At 43.6% G+C, this 15,253-nt stretch overlaps 1 protein-coding gene across 2 annotated transcripts in view; it reads left to right on the top strand.

Moving 5' to 3' along the window:
- The window catches only part of ZC2HC1A (zinc finger C2HC-type containing 1A), a 353,235-nt gene that overhangs the window by 155,743 nt on the left and 182,239 nt on the right, over positions 1-15,253 (top strand). For both annotated transcript variants that reach the window (XM_078687119.1, XM_078687120.1), the window contains exon 6: positions 13,320-13,416. In XM_078687119.1, coding sequence (XP_078543245.1) covers positions 13,320-13,416 — 97 coding nt within the window. The remainder of the gene's footprint in view (positions 1-13,319; positions 13,417-15,253) is intronic.

Genomic DNA, 15,253 nt, shown 5'->3' with positions numbered 1-15,253 from the left:
TCACTTCTGAGGAGAAGTACATCGTTTTCCCTTCATTGATTATCTTTAACTGTGCAGGGTTAATCAAATAGGCTTGAAGTTTCTTATCTTGAAAGGGTTTTATCAACCCCCTAAGACGCCATTGTCTTTCCACAGTCGCGTGGCAGAAGTCTGGGCAAACAAAAAACGACACCCCATCTATAATTCTCCTGGCATCAGGTCTAGCCTTATCCGCGATCGCCTGTCGAAGGACAAAAATACCCAGAAATATCAGTACTGCTCTGGGTTTATCCCCTTCCTTGGTGCTGCTTCTCTGATTAAAAGGAAATCGGTGCACTCTTTGTAGTTCTTTGGGCCAGTCCCAGCTTGATAGCTCCGGGAAGGCTTGTTGAAACAGCTTGATAAAAGCCCTTATGTCCGAACTTTAGGCTCCCTCCGGAATTCCCAAAACTCTCAGGTTGTTCCTTCTAAGCCGATTTTCCATCTCTTCCAGCTTCCACTGTATGTCTAACACCTGAGAGCATTGAGCTTCGACCTTAGATACAGCACCTGCCACCTCGGTTTCTGTTGCTACCACACGCTCCTCCAGGTTCGACACTCTATCTCCCGTAGTGGCACAAGCTTTAGAAAGTTTCCGCACCACTCCCTGCATTTTCCTCATCGCAGCCTGCGATTTCCGGCTATCCTGGCGCGTCTCCTCTCTGTGAGCCAGAATCTCTTGGTGTATAGACTCCAACAGGGATAGTTGAGTCTGTTCCATCAGGGGGGTACCAATTAAAGGCAGGGCAGAGGAGTGGTCCCAGCTTAATTCACTTTGCTTTGGCTCTTGTCCCCAGGCAGCCTTTTTGGTTTTCATAGCAGTGGCTGGCATGTCGCTCTCGGGATCAGGGTCAGAGTCTGACTCTTCACAAGAGCTGTGTTCCTTATCCTCTTCAGACCACTCACCGCCGCCTTCAGAGACTGAAAAGAAAGCCTCACTAGGATCATTCTCCTTTTCCCCGGTAGCTCCTGCTGCTCCCCCCCTCAATCATATCTTCATTTCCCGCCGGGGGTTCTAACAGGGTTTCTAATGTGCTGGGTATCTCTTCACTCGCAGTCTCAAATTTTATTGCTACAAGGTGGTGTCTCATTAATGCAACCTGCTGCAATAGGTGTCCCTTCCACGGGATCTCCCCCTGGTGCTTGGGTAATAAGGGGTACATCGGAGTTCCCAGGTAAATCCTGTACAAACAAAGGAGCACTTTCCCCCAAAACCTTCTGCCCCTTCTCCTTACCGGCCTTTACCAGTAGCTCCAAAACAGTAGCGGAAGCTAACCGGGTCTTGGGGCCCCCCTGCTGTCTCTTTCTTTGCTGGTCTTGTAATGGAAGCTCTTCTCCATGAATGGGGTCCGTTATTAAGACCTCTGCCTTGTCTTTTGCAGCTTTCTTTCTGGCATTATTCGCCTTTGAGCTGGGGTTCTGTTTAGGAGCCATTTCGTCCCTCAGCTGCTGAAAACCTGCTCGATAGCTACTCCCAGTGCAGATGGGCTTCTGCTTCCTCTCCTGACTCCACTGACAGCAACACTGAAGCGAGCTCCGCGGCTGTTCTCGACTCGGCAGATGACTCCGCCCACCTCTCAGCTCGAGGCGGCAGCCGGGAATGACAGCCTCCAGCGCCGCCTTGAAGACCCGAGCCGCGCGAGGGTCAGCCACATTTCACCGTCTTCAGCGCTAAGAGAAGCCTTTAAGCAAGGTATGCCAGCTATGCGCGGTGGGTTATTCAGCGGTACGTTTTAAGAAGGGTTTCATCCTGATTACCGTCCTCGCCGTACCTGCTCTGCACCGGCCACTCAAGCGGCCGCCATCTTGCAATTTCAATGGTTTTGTATGAGTAAAATGTCCAGCTAACTAGAACACCATTAAAACCTATAGTTTTTTGAGTGAATTTCAAAGGTTTTTTAAAAGCTAATTCCTAACTATATAACTCCTGAAACCTATGGTTTTTTCAGTGAATTTCAAAGGTTTTTTAAATGCTAATTCCTAACTATATAAGGCCTGAAACCTATGTTTTTTTCAGTGAATTTCAAAGGTTTTTTAAATGCTAATTCTATTAGCGGATAACGTTTTTATATATTAAAACGTTTTTTAAATCTCAAATGCCTGCTTTGCTAACAGAGTTTTTAAGCACAGGCTCTTTTGTCTCTGGTGGCCATCTTGGGAGACTGCATATCAGAATTTTTTTAATGAAATATAAGAGGATTTGAGAAGTCACTCAAAATGTGCCCTAATTTTTCTTTCTTCAGCACTAATCATAATTTCAATGGCAAAATGAACCCCCTCATTTTGTTCCTTTGCAAATTAAATGTTTTAAGTGTTAACACTTTATTCTAATCAAGATGACTTCAGGTGTGCCATACTTTTGTCATAAGTAAGACTGTTAGCGCTCTAGTTGTTCTTTAGAACACTCTGGGACATTCTGTCATTGGGCTATAGTTGGGCTACATCTGGCTGATATTTGGGCTACATTTGTTTTTTTTTGTCTCTGGTGGCCATCTTTGGGCTACATTGGGCTACGTTTGGGCTCTAACATATATATAGCCCAATGTAGCCCAATATATATTTTTTCAAAGTTAATTTTCGTAAAAACCACTGGAGCACATATCTTGAGACATAGCAAAGGCTCATCGGGCTACCAGTCCCTACAATTCTGCCAAGTTTGGTGGAAAACCATTCAGCCGTTCGGGCTAAAAGTGAGTCCAACCGCCCTATGGAAATTAACATGGGGAAAACACGTCTTGGGACCCCCCTTTTATCTCGGCCCCCGCTTGACGAATCCCCCCCCAAACTTTCAGGGAAAGACCGGAGCGCCGCGAGGCAAAGTTAAGGAAAATTTCAGAAAGATTCCTCAACCGGCGCCAAAGTTATTCCCAATAGAATGTTGCGATTTCCCTATGGAAAACAATCCTAACTATATATACCTACTGGCTATCGCCAGTAGGTTATATATATATATCACTCGCCAGGATGTTTCCTAACAACATTGCCCATTTCTGGCGTTTTATTGATGACATTTGTATGATCTGGAGGGGTTCGATAGAATCAGCAGCTGAATTTGTCAGAGCTATCAATGATAACCAATTGAATCTCAAGTTTACATCTCAAATCAGCACGACTATGATTCAATTCTTGGACGTTGAGATTTATGTCCAAGATGATAAATTGCATACCCGACTCCACAGGAAGCCCACAGCGGGCAATTCCATCCTGCACGCCCACAGCGCACATCCTGGTCATCTAGTGAAAAGTATTCCTTACGGGGAATTTCTACGTATACGTAGAATATGCAGCTCCAAGGCAGATTTGGAGAAATGTCAGAATGAGGCGTTCCTTAGATTTTGTGCTAGAGGCTACCAGACATCCTTACTAAAGGAGGCTTTAAATAGAGCTAATAACTTGAACCGGGAGGAATATCTTAATTCCACGAGTGCTATCAGAATCAGGCAAGAGCCCACAACAGAAATTCCTGACAGAATCAGCCTAATCACGACCTTCAACAGTGAGGAAAGGAAGGTGAGGGGGATAATAAAAAAACATTGGCCTTTGTTAAAAACAGACATCAGTGTGGCACCTTTGTTACCAGAGGAACCAACCATAACCTTTAGAAGGGCTCCTTCTATGATGGATGCTCTAGTTAGATCGAGTCCAGAGGTGAACATTAAGAAAAATTGGTTATCTGATAAATCGGGATTTTACAAATGCATCTCATGCAGAGCATGTAAATTTGGTGTTAACACCAAGGAGTACTGTTCTGCATTTGACCCGATACCCATTCAAATCAAAGGGCATTTTACATGCCGCACTGATTTTGTGGTCTATGTGCTCCAATGTACTTGTGGATTCAAGTATGTTGGGAGCACCAAACTACAGGCATTTAATCGCATCCTCCAGCACCTCAGGGCAATTGTCAATTCTGATAACTACCCGGTTGCACGCCATTTTGGTTTGGTCCATCAGAAAAATTTGAATGATTTAAAATACTTTATTATTGACGCAATTCCTAAGAACATCAGGGGTGGCAATAGAGAGAAATTGCTAAGGCAGCTGGAAAGCAAGTACATTCTGCTTTTAGACACTAGAATTCCTAATGGAATGAATACAGGGGAGGATCTGCACTGTTTTTTGTAATTTTCTGTAAAAAAGATAAATTGCAGTCTTCTGTTAGTTATGCAGGTTGGAACCCCCTTTATTCTTTTTCATTAATCTGTTGGGTTTTCTGGTGAACATTTAACAGAGCCTACTCTCTAAGTAAATGGAAACGTGTAATGTATTGCAATTTACCATATGAATTTTTTCAATCTGTTTTTCCATTTTCACCCCGTTTTAAGTTTGATCACATGGACAGAATTGCTTCTTATCATAGGTGTTTGTATGATCGTTCACTATGAAGATATTGAAGTTTTGAGCACTAAAGAATGATATTCTAGAACTGAAATGTTGGGATGAAATGGGCACTGTGCCATAAGTTTGTCTTTCCCTTTTATTTCTAATTTAGAGTTATCATTTCATGAGTCTAAAATTCCTACTTTATAGTTTGGTGTTGGGAGATGATTGGTTTAATTATTTGATTATTACATGTAAACCTCTTTATGGGCTTAACATGTTTTAAATTCGCTTTTGCCTCCCCCCCCCCCCCCTCTTTTTTGATTAATCAGCCAGTGACCAATGAGTTACAATTGAGGCAGGGATCTGTCTCTTTGTCATGGCTGACATTGCACTTTGCACGCGTGTTTGCACGAATTGATTATGCATCTTAGCACTAGCACTTTAATAATACCTAGGGGCAGTATGTAAGTGACAATCCCTTCCGGCACCACTACAATTATTTTTTATCCTATAGACCTTTAATGCTGATCATGGCACCGGTATGATCATGAAGTTTATGATGTAAATAGTGTTTGCTTTTTTATGATCCCGTGTAAATATAGATTATCAATCTTATTTAAAGATGGTATGTTGTCAGCTGCATTTAATATAGCATCTGTGATAATGGTTATATGTTTTATCATATTTGTTAAAATTGGGTCTGTTTTCTAACAGGATAATTTTATAAGCATTGTGTGTCTTCGATATTTATTGATGTGTACGCCCCTTTTTGTGTTAATTGTGCACCTTATTTAAACACTATTGGTTCTGTCGGGCATGTGATCAAGGCTACCGTGACGTAGCCGAAACGCGTCATGCTGGCGACAAGGAGACAAACAACCTTTATATTGCATTTGCAGCGCTGTGGAGTGGTCTGTACCTGTGGCTTTCTCTTTTCATGGAATGCTTTTCCTCTATCGAGACGTAGCAGGAGCTTGAATTGGATATATATATATATCCAATTCAAGCTCCTGCTACGTCTCGATAGAGGAAAAGCATTCCATGAAAAGAGAAAGCCACAGATACAGACCACTCCACAGCGCTGATGAAATACGGCTTTTAATGCTATCCGGTTGTGATTTGCTTCATTTTACAATTTGGAAATCGGGTTAAGAGTGCTAAATTCCATTCAGCCTGCTAACCCAGAAAGTGCAACAAGATATATTTCATCTTAAATAATGAAGAGTACTTCTGCTTCTCTTCCAGGGGATACTCATTAATAGTCATAAGCACTGAATAATCTCCGCCCGTGAGCGGGAACCCGGAACATATAACAATATACATATATATGTGTAAATATATAATAATTAGTACATAGTACTAAACCAAAATATACACATATACATGTATAAACCCATAATATGCAGCTCAACAAAATGTATAGGCTAATAAGACCTTATTACACACTTTCTGCAGTATTAAAATACTCCATACATCAATGCAATAAACAGGCTAGAGCCTAGAAATGCATTTCATAACATAAATACCCTTTATTTTCATCAAAGAATCTGTTGTAAAAGGCAATTAGCCTAACAAGGCTGCATATGAATAAATGTCTGTGTACAGAAAATCAGACTGGCACCTCGCCTTTAAGGCTCCAGAGAATCTGAACACTTTGCCTTTAAGGCCTCCAGGAGCAGCCCTGCTCCCATCATGCACCACAGGTGACAGTTAAGTTAGTTCTTTTTTCCGGCTTGTTCTTCGAGGAACCTGGAACTTGAGCTGGGCTAAATTTTACTTTTTTTCAGTCAAAATTTGGTTTTTTCCTGTCTTTTTTTACAAGATTTAGTTCTAGTGGTGGTTTTCTTTCACTTTCTGACTAAACTGTTGGAGTTTTTTAGTCAGTTATGCCACCTTTGTTTTATAAATGTCCTTCCTGTGGGAAGAAAATGTCAAAGTCTGATCCACACATTGTTTGTGTGATTTGTCTTCCTTCTACTCATAAGATTGAAGATTGCTATCATTGCCTTAACCTTTCCAGCAGGACTTTGAGGGAAAGGGAGAAGATGCGGCTTCTAGGTCGTTTGGAGAGAGAAGGAAAGGGGCCTAAAAGCTTGATTTTATTTGGAAGGCCCTCTTCTCGTGAAAATCGTCGAAGATCTGCATCTCCTGAAGCTTCAGCCAAGAAAAAGCGTCTTCAGGAAGCGTCGATGTCGAAAAAGGTTCATTCAGCGTCGATCTCCTTCAGGCTTATCGACTCTGAGGCAAGACAAAGCTCCATCGGCGTCGAGGACATCACCGGTGAGGCAGACGTCGACGCCGATGCAGTCGCCGTCGAAGAGTCTCTCGACGTCAAGACATCTGGTGTCTGTTGCTGTAAGGACGACGTCGGGGGTACGAGTTAGACGTCGAAGGAGAAACATCACTCGACGTCGAAGGAGAAACATCACTCGACGTCGAAGGAGAAGCAGCACTCTGCGTCGAAGGAGAAGCAGCACTCTGCGTCGAAGGAGAAGCAGCACTCGACGTCGAAGGAAGGTCGACAGTGGAGGTCGAAGGAAAAACGACGGTCAAGGTCAAAGGAGAGACGACGGTCGAGGTCGAAGGAGAGACGACGGTCGAGGTCGAAGGAAAGATGAAAGATGTTAAAGAGAAAAGTGACGTCGACAAAGAAGGTGAGATCGACGTTAGAGGATGTTGCAACGTCCAGACATGAAAAGAAGAGGAGATTGGAGTCTCCATCGAAGTCTATACATGCTTCAGGCTTGAGGCATGAAGAGAGAGTTTCAGTGGCTAAGTCTCCCCCACCTGCTGAAGGGTCGGCATCGAGACATTCGAGATCAGCCTCTCGGACCTCCCATAGGTCTTTGTCGAGGTCTGAAGTGATTCCACTGCCTTTGGTGGCCTCTGCACCTCAAGACCAGCAGGAAAAAGTTGCGCACCAGGATTCTTCGGTGGTGGCTCACTCTGGTTCGACTTCAAGGCAGTCGGTGTCAGAGGAAAGGCAACTAGTTCCCAGAGAACAAACTCCATCTGGCTCACCACGATCTGAGCGGAGTAACTCTTCAAGGTCTTCCAAATCTTCACTGGGAATTCAGATTGTGCAAATTTCGCCGGAGGGCTCTCCTCAGCGTGCAGCACAGCCGATTAACATGTCACCGAGATGGTTGGAAAGCCTACGACACTGGAAGATGCAACCGACCGCTAATCTAACTAGTATGAGAGTTGCGGATCCTCAGATGGTTGTGGTTCCTAGGAGATCACGTTCTAGGTCTCCGGTAAGAGGAAGATCTCCCTCTAGAGAACGCAGACGGCAGAAGTCTGTTACTCCTGAAAGGCGAAATAGGTCTCCTACATCTTCTTCATCGTCATCTCCGAGTAGAAGCTCGTATAGAGACTATTCTCCTACGATATCGTCAAGTCCCCCTTCGAGGGTATCCCCAGTGGATGACTTAGGCACCTTTAGCGATGTGTTATGTCGTGGAGCAAACAAGTTCAACATTGTGATGGCAGTTCCCCAAGTGACATCTTCGGTCATTTTTGAGACTTTGCATCACAAGACTTCTGCTAGACCTCTTCTGCCTTTGGTTCCTGGTCTGTTGGAGCCTGCTATGAAAACTTTCTTGACTCCAGCCACGGTGGGTTCAGGCCCTTCTAGAATTGCAAAGAAATATAAGGCTCCTGACCAAGATCCTTTATTCTTACGTTCTGATCCGCCTCCAGACTCCCTTATAGTGGCGGCAGCCAGGAAGGCGCATTCTGCAACTTCTGTTTCCTCTGCTCCACCTGAGAAGGACAGTAAGAGCATGGATTCCTTAGGTCAGAGGATGTGTAATACTGCTGGGTCGGTGATGAGAGTGGCCAGTGCAGCAGCCTTACTGGGCCGTTATGATCGCCTTTTGTGGGACTCTGCTGCTCGGTTTGCAGATAAGCTTCCAAAAGAAGATCAAAAACACTTCCTGGAGATTGTAGGCGAAGGAGGTTTGGTTGCGAATAAAAGTATTCGTGCAGCTGCCGACTCTGCGGATCTTGCAGCGCATGGCTATGGGCATGGGATTTGTTCTAGGCGTTCAGCTTGGCTGCGTCTTACTGGACTAAAACCTGAAGCACAGAGGAAAATGGTCAACTTGCCGTTCAATGGGTCTACATTGTTTGGGTCTCATGCAGACGACGAGATGGCAAAAATGAAGGTGGAGTTGGATACTCTAAAGGCTGTAGGCCTAGAGAAGAAAAAAGAATTTAAACGTCGAGGTACTTTTCGTCCCTACGACAAGAGGCATTTTCAACAAAAGAATCAACAAACATGTTGGTCCTCGCAGAACCAGGGCCAGAACCAATAGAGATCGCAGTTCCAACAGCGTCGCCCTGGACGAGGTAGAGGAGGAAATAGACAGCAGTTCGCTGCTGCCAAACAACCTCAAAAACAATGAAGGGAGTCTTCCTCCTCAGCCGTGGACCACTCCGGTAGGAGGAAGCATTGTGTCATTCTTAAGCGAGTGGAAGCAACTGACAAAGGACAAGTGGGGGATTGGTATCATTCAGAACGGTTACCATCTCCGTTTCAAAAAGCCACCTCCTCTCATTCCTCCAAAGAAAATGTTACATTGGAATTTGAAGCTTTTACAAAAAGAAGCAAGTATACTCCTCGGAAAGAAAGCCATAGAGAAGGTTCCTCCTCAGCAGAGAAATCAAGGCTTGTATTCAGGGTTTTTCCTAGTGAGGAAGAAGGGTCCAAATGCAGAATTCAGGCCTATTCTGGACCTAAGGCTTTTAAACCAGTACATTCGGAATGAGAATTTTCGGATGCTAGCGCTTCATCAGATCTTCCCCCAGTTACATCAGGGGGACTGGATGTGTTCCATCCACATGAACGATGCCTATTTACATGTTCCCATTTCCAAGAAACATCGCAAATTTCTCAGGTATCAAGTGTCTGCTCATCACTACCAGTATTCAGTGCTTCCATTCGGCCTGAAGTCAGCGCCCAGAACATTTTCCAAATGTATGGCGGTAGTTGCGGCCTTTCTTCGAAGGAAAAGGATTTTCATATATCCTTACTTAGACGACTGGCTTCTGAAGAGTTCGTCCCCATCTCTCTTGGAGGAGCATCTGTCGATATGCCTCCATCTCATGCGCAGGCTGGGTCTTCAAGTCAACTTCCAGAAATCTATCATGAATCCGACACAGCGGATCCATTATCTGGGGGCCCTGCTGGACACAGAAAGAGAAAACGTGTGTCCTTCAGAGGAGAGGTGGTTATCGATCAAGTCTAAAGGTCATCTTCTTCTTCAGACCAATTACCCGACAGTTCGGCAAGTGTCCTCTCTCCTGGGGTCCATGGCCTCTTGCATTTTCATTGTTCCAAACGCAAGATTGCACATGCGTCCTCTGCAGCAGTGCCTAGAAGATCAGTGGAAGCAGAGGACGGGATGCTGGGAGGATCGGATTTGTCTCCACCAGTCTGCAAAAGATTCCATCAGGTGGTGGATGAAGAGAACACACTTAATGAGAGGAGTGCCTTTTCATCAGGACCCTCCGACGCAGACTCTGATTACGGACGCCTCACTCCAAGGCTGGGGTGCTCATATGGGCCCTCTGCAGGTACAAGGGCTATGGTCAGATTTCGAGAAGGATATCACATCAACCTGCTCGAACTCAGGGCTGTCCCTCTTGCTCTAAAGTCTCTGGCTCCATCTCTACAAACTCGGTCCCTCCTGGTGCAGACAGACAATACAACAGCAATGTATTATCTAAACAAGCAGGGGGTACCAGATGCAGGACTCTGTCCTTAGAAGCCCAGACCATCTGGAAATGGTTGCTAGCAAGAGACTTGTCAATAACAGCTGTCCACCTTCAAGGGTCTCTCAATTCGCAGGCGGACGATCTCAGCAGAGACTTCGTCGAAGCTCACGATTGGGTGCTCAACGAAGAAGTCGTGCACAGTATTTTCCAATCATGGGGAACACCAGACATCGATCTGTTCACAGACGCGGCAAACACAAAATGCCCCGTCTTCGCGTCCAGATTTCCCCAGAAAGGGTCGCAAGGGAATGCCCTTTTGATAGACTGGTGTCAGAACTGGTGTACGCTTTTCCACCAACACCGTTGATACTGACAGTAATCAACCGAATGTACAAGACCAACTCCAGGATGATTCTGATTGCTCCCGAGTGGCCTCGCCAGTGGTGGTTCCCAGATCTCCTTCAGTTGTCGGAAGTGCCACACAGGAGGTTGCCATGTCACCCGGATCTTCTGTCCAAGCAGAAGGGGCGAGTGTTTCATCCCAATCTGTCATCTTTACGCCTGGCAGCATGGCTCCTGAAGTCATCCAATATGGACACTTGCAGCTGAATCCGGATTGTATGCATATTCTAAAGGAGGCAAAAAGACCTTCTACAAGGAAATCCTATGGATTCAAGTGGAAACGTTTTTTCCTGCAAGCAAGCCGGGCCGACGACGCCTGAAATGGCAGAAACCGGTCCCCGGAAGCTTGTCTCCTTTCTGGTGAAGAATTGGCTTGGTAGTTTGGTCTGCCCTGCTCCCATGATGCACTGGGCCAGGGACAGACTAATTTGCATATAGCCAGGTTCTGAGCTGGGATGGGGCAGTGAGCTAAATAATGGTGATGGATCAAGCCCTGATCTTTGGACTGGGTAAGAGTGGTCTGCTTAATTCAGACACTCTGTTCATCACCACCCCCTTTTCTGAATCATTTTTGGCCACTATAGGTGTGGCAGGGTATACTCAGACATGAGTCCCTTGCTCACTGCTCCATCAGGATTCAAGCAAGCCGGGCCGACGACGCCTGAAATGGCAGAAACCGGTCCCCGGAAGCTTGTCTCCTTTCTGGTGAAGAATTGGCTTGGTAGTTTGGTCTGCCCTGTTCCCATGATGCACTGGGCCAGGGACAGACTAATTTGCATATAGCCAGGTTCTGAGCTGGGATGGAGCAGTGAGCTAAATAACGGTGATGGATCAAGCCCTGATCTTTAGACTGGGTAAGAGTGGTCTGCTTAATTCAGACACTCTGTTCATCACCACCCCCTTTTCTGAATCATCTTTACGCCTGGCAGCATGGCTCCTGAAGTCATCCAATATGGACACTTGCAGCTGAATCCGGATTGTATGCATATTCTAAAGGAGGCAAAAAGACCTTCTACAAGGAAATCCCATGGATTCAAGTGGAAAAGTTTTTTCCTGTGGTGTCAAAATAATGATCTTGACCCGATTCATGGTCCGGAACAGGTGATTTTACCTTATCTGTTATACCTAGCAAGATCTGGCCTGCAGTTTAATTCCATTAAAGTCCATCTTGCTGCAATCACAGCCTACAGAAAATCGCCCACTCAGATATCCTTTTTTAGGATGCCTGTGGTGAAGGATTTTCTGGAGGATTTACGGAAGGTGTATCCACCAGTCAGGTCTCCTTCTCCACCTTGGGAGCTTAATGTTGTGTTAACCAAGTTAATGGGTGCTCCATTTGAACCTATACATAAAGCTTCTTTGCAACACTTGACTTGGAAGGTAGCGTTCCTTGTAGCTATTACTTCTGCTCGTAGAGTTAGCGAGATTCAGGCTCTGTTGTAAAGAACCGTTCACTGTCTTCCATGCAAATAGGGTGGTACTCAGGACACATCCTTCTTTCCTGCCCAAGATAGTGTCGGATTTTCATATTAACCAAACCATAACGTTGCCTACTTTTTCCCCAAAGCCTTCTAGTTCTGCTGAAAGGGCTCTGCATTCTTTGGATCTGAAGAGTCTTAAAGTTTTACTTAGACAGGACAAAAGCTTTAAGAAAGACAGGCCGTTTATTTATCAATTATGGTCCTACTAACACTGGTTTGGCAGCATCCAAGAGATCCATCTTTAGATGGATTGTGTCATGTATTCTTCTGGCTTATCAGCTAGCACATAGGTCTTTATCAGGAAGACCTAAAGCCCATTCTACGAGAGGAAAAGCTTCTACCACAGCTCTTCTTAGGAATGTGTCTATGTCAGAGATTTGTAAAGCAGCGACGTGGCGTTCAGTGCACACGTTTACGCGCCAATATTGTCTTGATTCAGACACACAAGCTGATGCGCAAGTTGGACAAGCATCGCTCAGAAATTTATTTGCTAGTTCTAGCTGAACACTGTGTTAAATTTGTTACTATGCTCTTTTCTGTTCGCCCGCGTCTTGTGGGTATGAGCTTGCTACTCTATTCAGTGCTTATTACTAATAATGAGTATCCCCTGGAAGAGAAGGATTAGTTACTTACCTGTAATCCTAGTTCTCTTTCAGGGGTATACTCATTAAAGTCATAAGCACCCTCCCGCCTCCCCGGGCGAGCAGTAGCATTGGGTTTTTTCAGTATGTATTATGAAGTTTTTAAGTGCAGATTCCTGCTAAAGTTTACTGTACCGTACAAAAGAACTGACCTAACTGTCACCTGTGGTGCATGATGGGAGCAGGGTTGCTCCTGGAGGCCTTAAAGGCAAAGTGTTCAGATTCTCTGGAGCCTTAAAGGCGAGGTGCCAGTCTGATTTTCTGTACACAGACATTTATTCATATGCAGCCTTGTTAGGCTAATTGCCTTTTACAACAGATTCTTTGATGAAAATAAAGGGTATTTATGTTATGAAATGCATTTCTAGGCTCTAGCCTATTTATTGCATTGATGTATGGAGTATTTTCATACTGCAGAAAGTGTGTAATAAGGTCTTATTAGCCTATACATTTTGTTGGGCTGCATATTATGGGTTTATACATGTATATGTGTATATTTTGGTTTAGTACTATATACTAATTATTATATATTTACACATATATATGTATATTGTTACATGTTCCGGGTTCCCGCTCACGGGCGGAGATTATTCAGTGCTTATGACTTTAATGAGTATACCCCTGAAAGAGAACTAGGATTACAGGTAAGTAACTAATCCTTCTTTGCTTTATATGTGTATCTCTTAAAACAGTTTTTTTTATTACCTAGTTATATCTTGATTTTTATTTTCAGTACAAACCTCCAAGCCTTAAAAAGACTAATTCCCCAGCAGTTGTGACATCAGCATCTTCACGCTTACCACAGCCCTCAAGCCTTGGGAGAAACTTGGGTAAGAATATAGACTAATGTGAATTTTTATATTCCAATATGGATTCAACTTCCTAATTTCTGAAGAGCAAACTTGTAAATATTCTTCTAAACTAGACTGCAATATGATACATTTAGCATTTTATTCCCTAAGACATTTTATGCATCATGGCATGAATGCACCATAAAATCGGCCAAACTGTTTGATTTGAGATAAAGACCTTCTGTTCAAAATGCTGTGATTTTGCCCAACAGGTTTGGCGGTTTACATATATGTGGAATAGCGGAAAACTAATAATCAAATCCATGTGAAGAACACTGTGAAATTCTAATTACCAAGTTTAACTAGAGGGTGCGACAAATTACAAGACTCTACTCTACTACTTATGCCTCCTATTTCAGGTACTCCCTGCAGTATGTTCCACTGTTCTGTGTGATATTACTGTGGCTTTTTAGGTGGTGTTTTCCTTTCCTCGACCAAGTCTTCAATAGGAAGTAGAATTAATTTACAGTAGTTTACATTTTGTATGTGAGGGTATTAGGCCAATAGATAATTGCAGGTTCTCTAGGAACTCTTTTGATTGATTATTAGAATGTTATTTTAGGAGTCTGGGAAGAGCAAAGCAATTGAAAATCGGTAGAAGCTGTATGATAATGGTACTGTCAGACCGACTATAGAAATATTTTCAAATGTTTCTGATGAGACAGTATTAGAACTTGGAGCCTTCCTTCTCTTTGATGGCCTAGGATTTTCCTAACCCGGCCTGATTTACTTTTCCATTCATAAATGTGAGCCCTACTCTATTTTCTTCTCTTAATTTTTCAACCTTAGTAGATTTATTGTAGTTTTATGGAGTCTGGATTTTTCCTTTGTTGATTGCTGAAAATATTACGGAACTGGTCACTTTTCATGATCTTTGATTCACACTTGTTTTTCCCTTGCGCAACAGCTTTATAGTGTCTGTGAAACTTATTCACCTGCTACTTTCTCTCTTTGCAGTCCTTTTCTTGCAGATCCATCCTTCTTCAGTGGCCTTAAGCCTTCATGTTTGCCCGACATAAGCGCGCCTTAAGCCTTTATTTTAATTTGTACTTCCTGCACCTTGTGGCCACATACCTCTTAAAACCAGACTAGCATTAAGTTATCTTACCCATTATTAGTCACTATAGTTTGACGGTTCCCTTAGCCTTCCAACAGCATGTTGCCCTCTGTTTATTTCACTTACTTGACCCAGTAAGAATAACGTGCTGTCTATCTAATGCTCACTACTTTTATATCTTGCCTTTCAGGATTTCACTGTACCTTACCTATAATGTTATCAATATTTTCCTTTCATCATTGATCCACATCGACTTGGACTGGCGTGGTCAATGTTTCCTTAGTTGACCAGTTGGGTGTGATTGTATTTACTCACCTGTGTCCCATATCCTATCATTCTTAAACAGCAACTGGTTTTCAAGTATCAACAGGATACTTTCAATTATTGAATGTGTCCTTCTTGCATTATAGTTGGTTGATAGCTCCCCTTCTCTCAAAAGCATCATGGACTGAAATTAAGCTCATTCTTTGGTCCTCATTGGGATAGAGACATGAGACACTGATGAAACAATAGAAAAAGGTTTTCTTCTAGCTTTTTTTTATTTTAGTTTTACGATACCACTCTTCCAGTATAACTTTGAAGTTAGCACTGATAATTGAGACCAATCTTCTTATGTGATATTTTTTTATCTTCCAACATGATTAATTTTGGTGCACACACTTGACCACCATCTTTGCTTGAATGCAGACATTGATCACTTTTAGAGTGGTTATCCAAAAGCAATATGTCTGTATTTATATTTCATTTCCCTTTGTCTCC

The sequence above is a fragment of the Lissotriton helveticus genome, chromosome 4_1, assembly GCF_964261635.1.
Source record: "Lissotriton helveticus chromosome 4_1, aLisHel1.1, whole genome shotgun sequence".
NCBI classification, from domain to species: Eukaryota; Metazoa; Chordata; class Amphibia; order Caudata; family Salamandridae; genus Lissotriton; species Lissotriton helveticus.
Note: the sequence above shows the minus strand (reverse complement) of the source record. Positions and strands in the feature narration are given on the sequence as shown.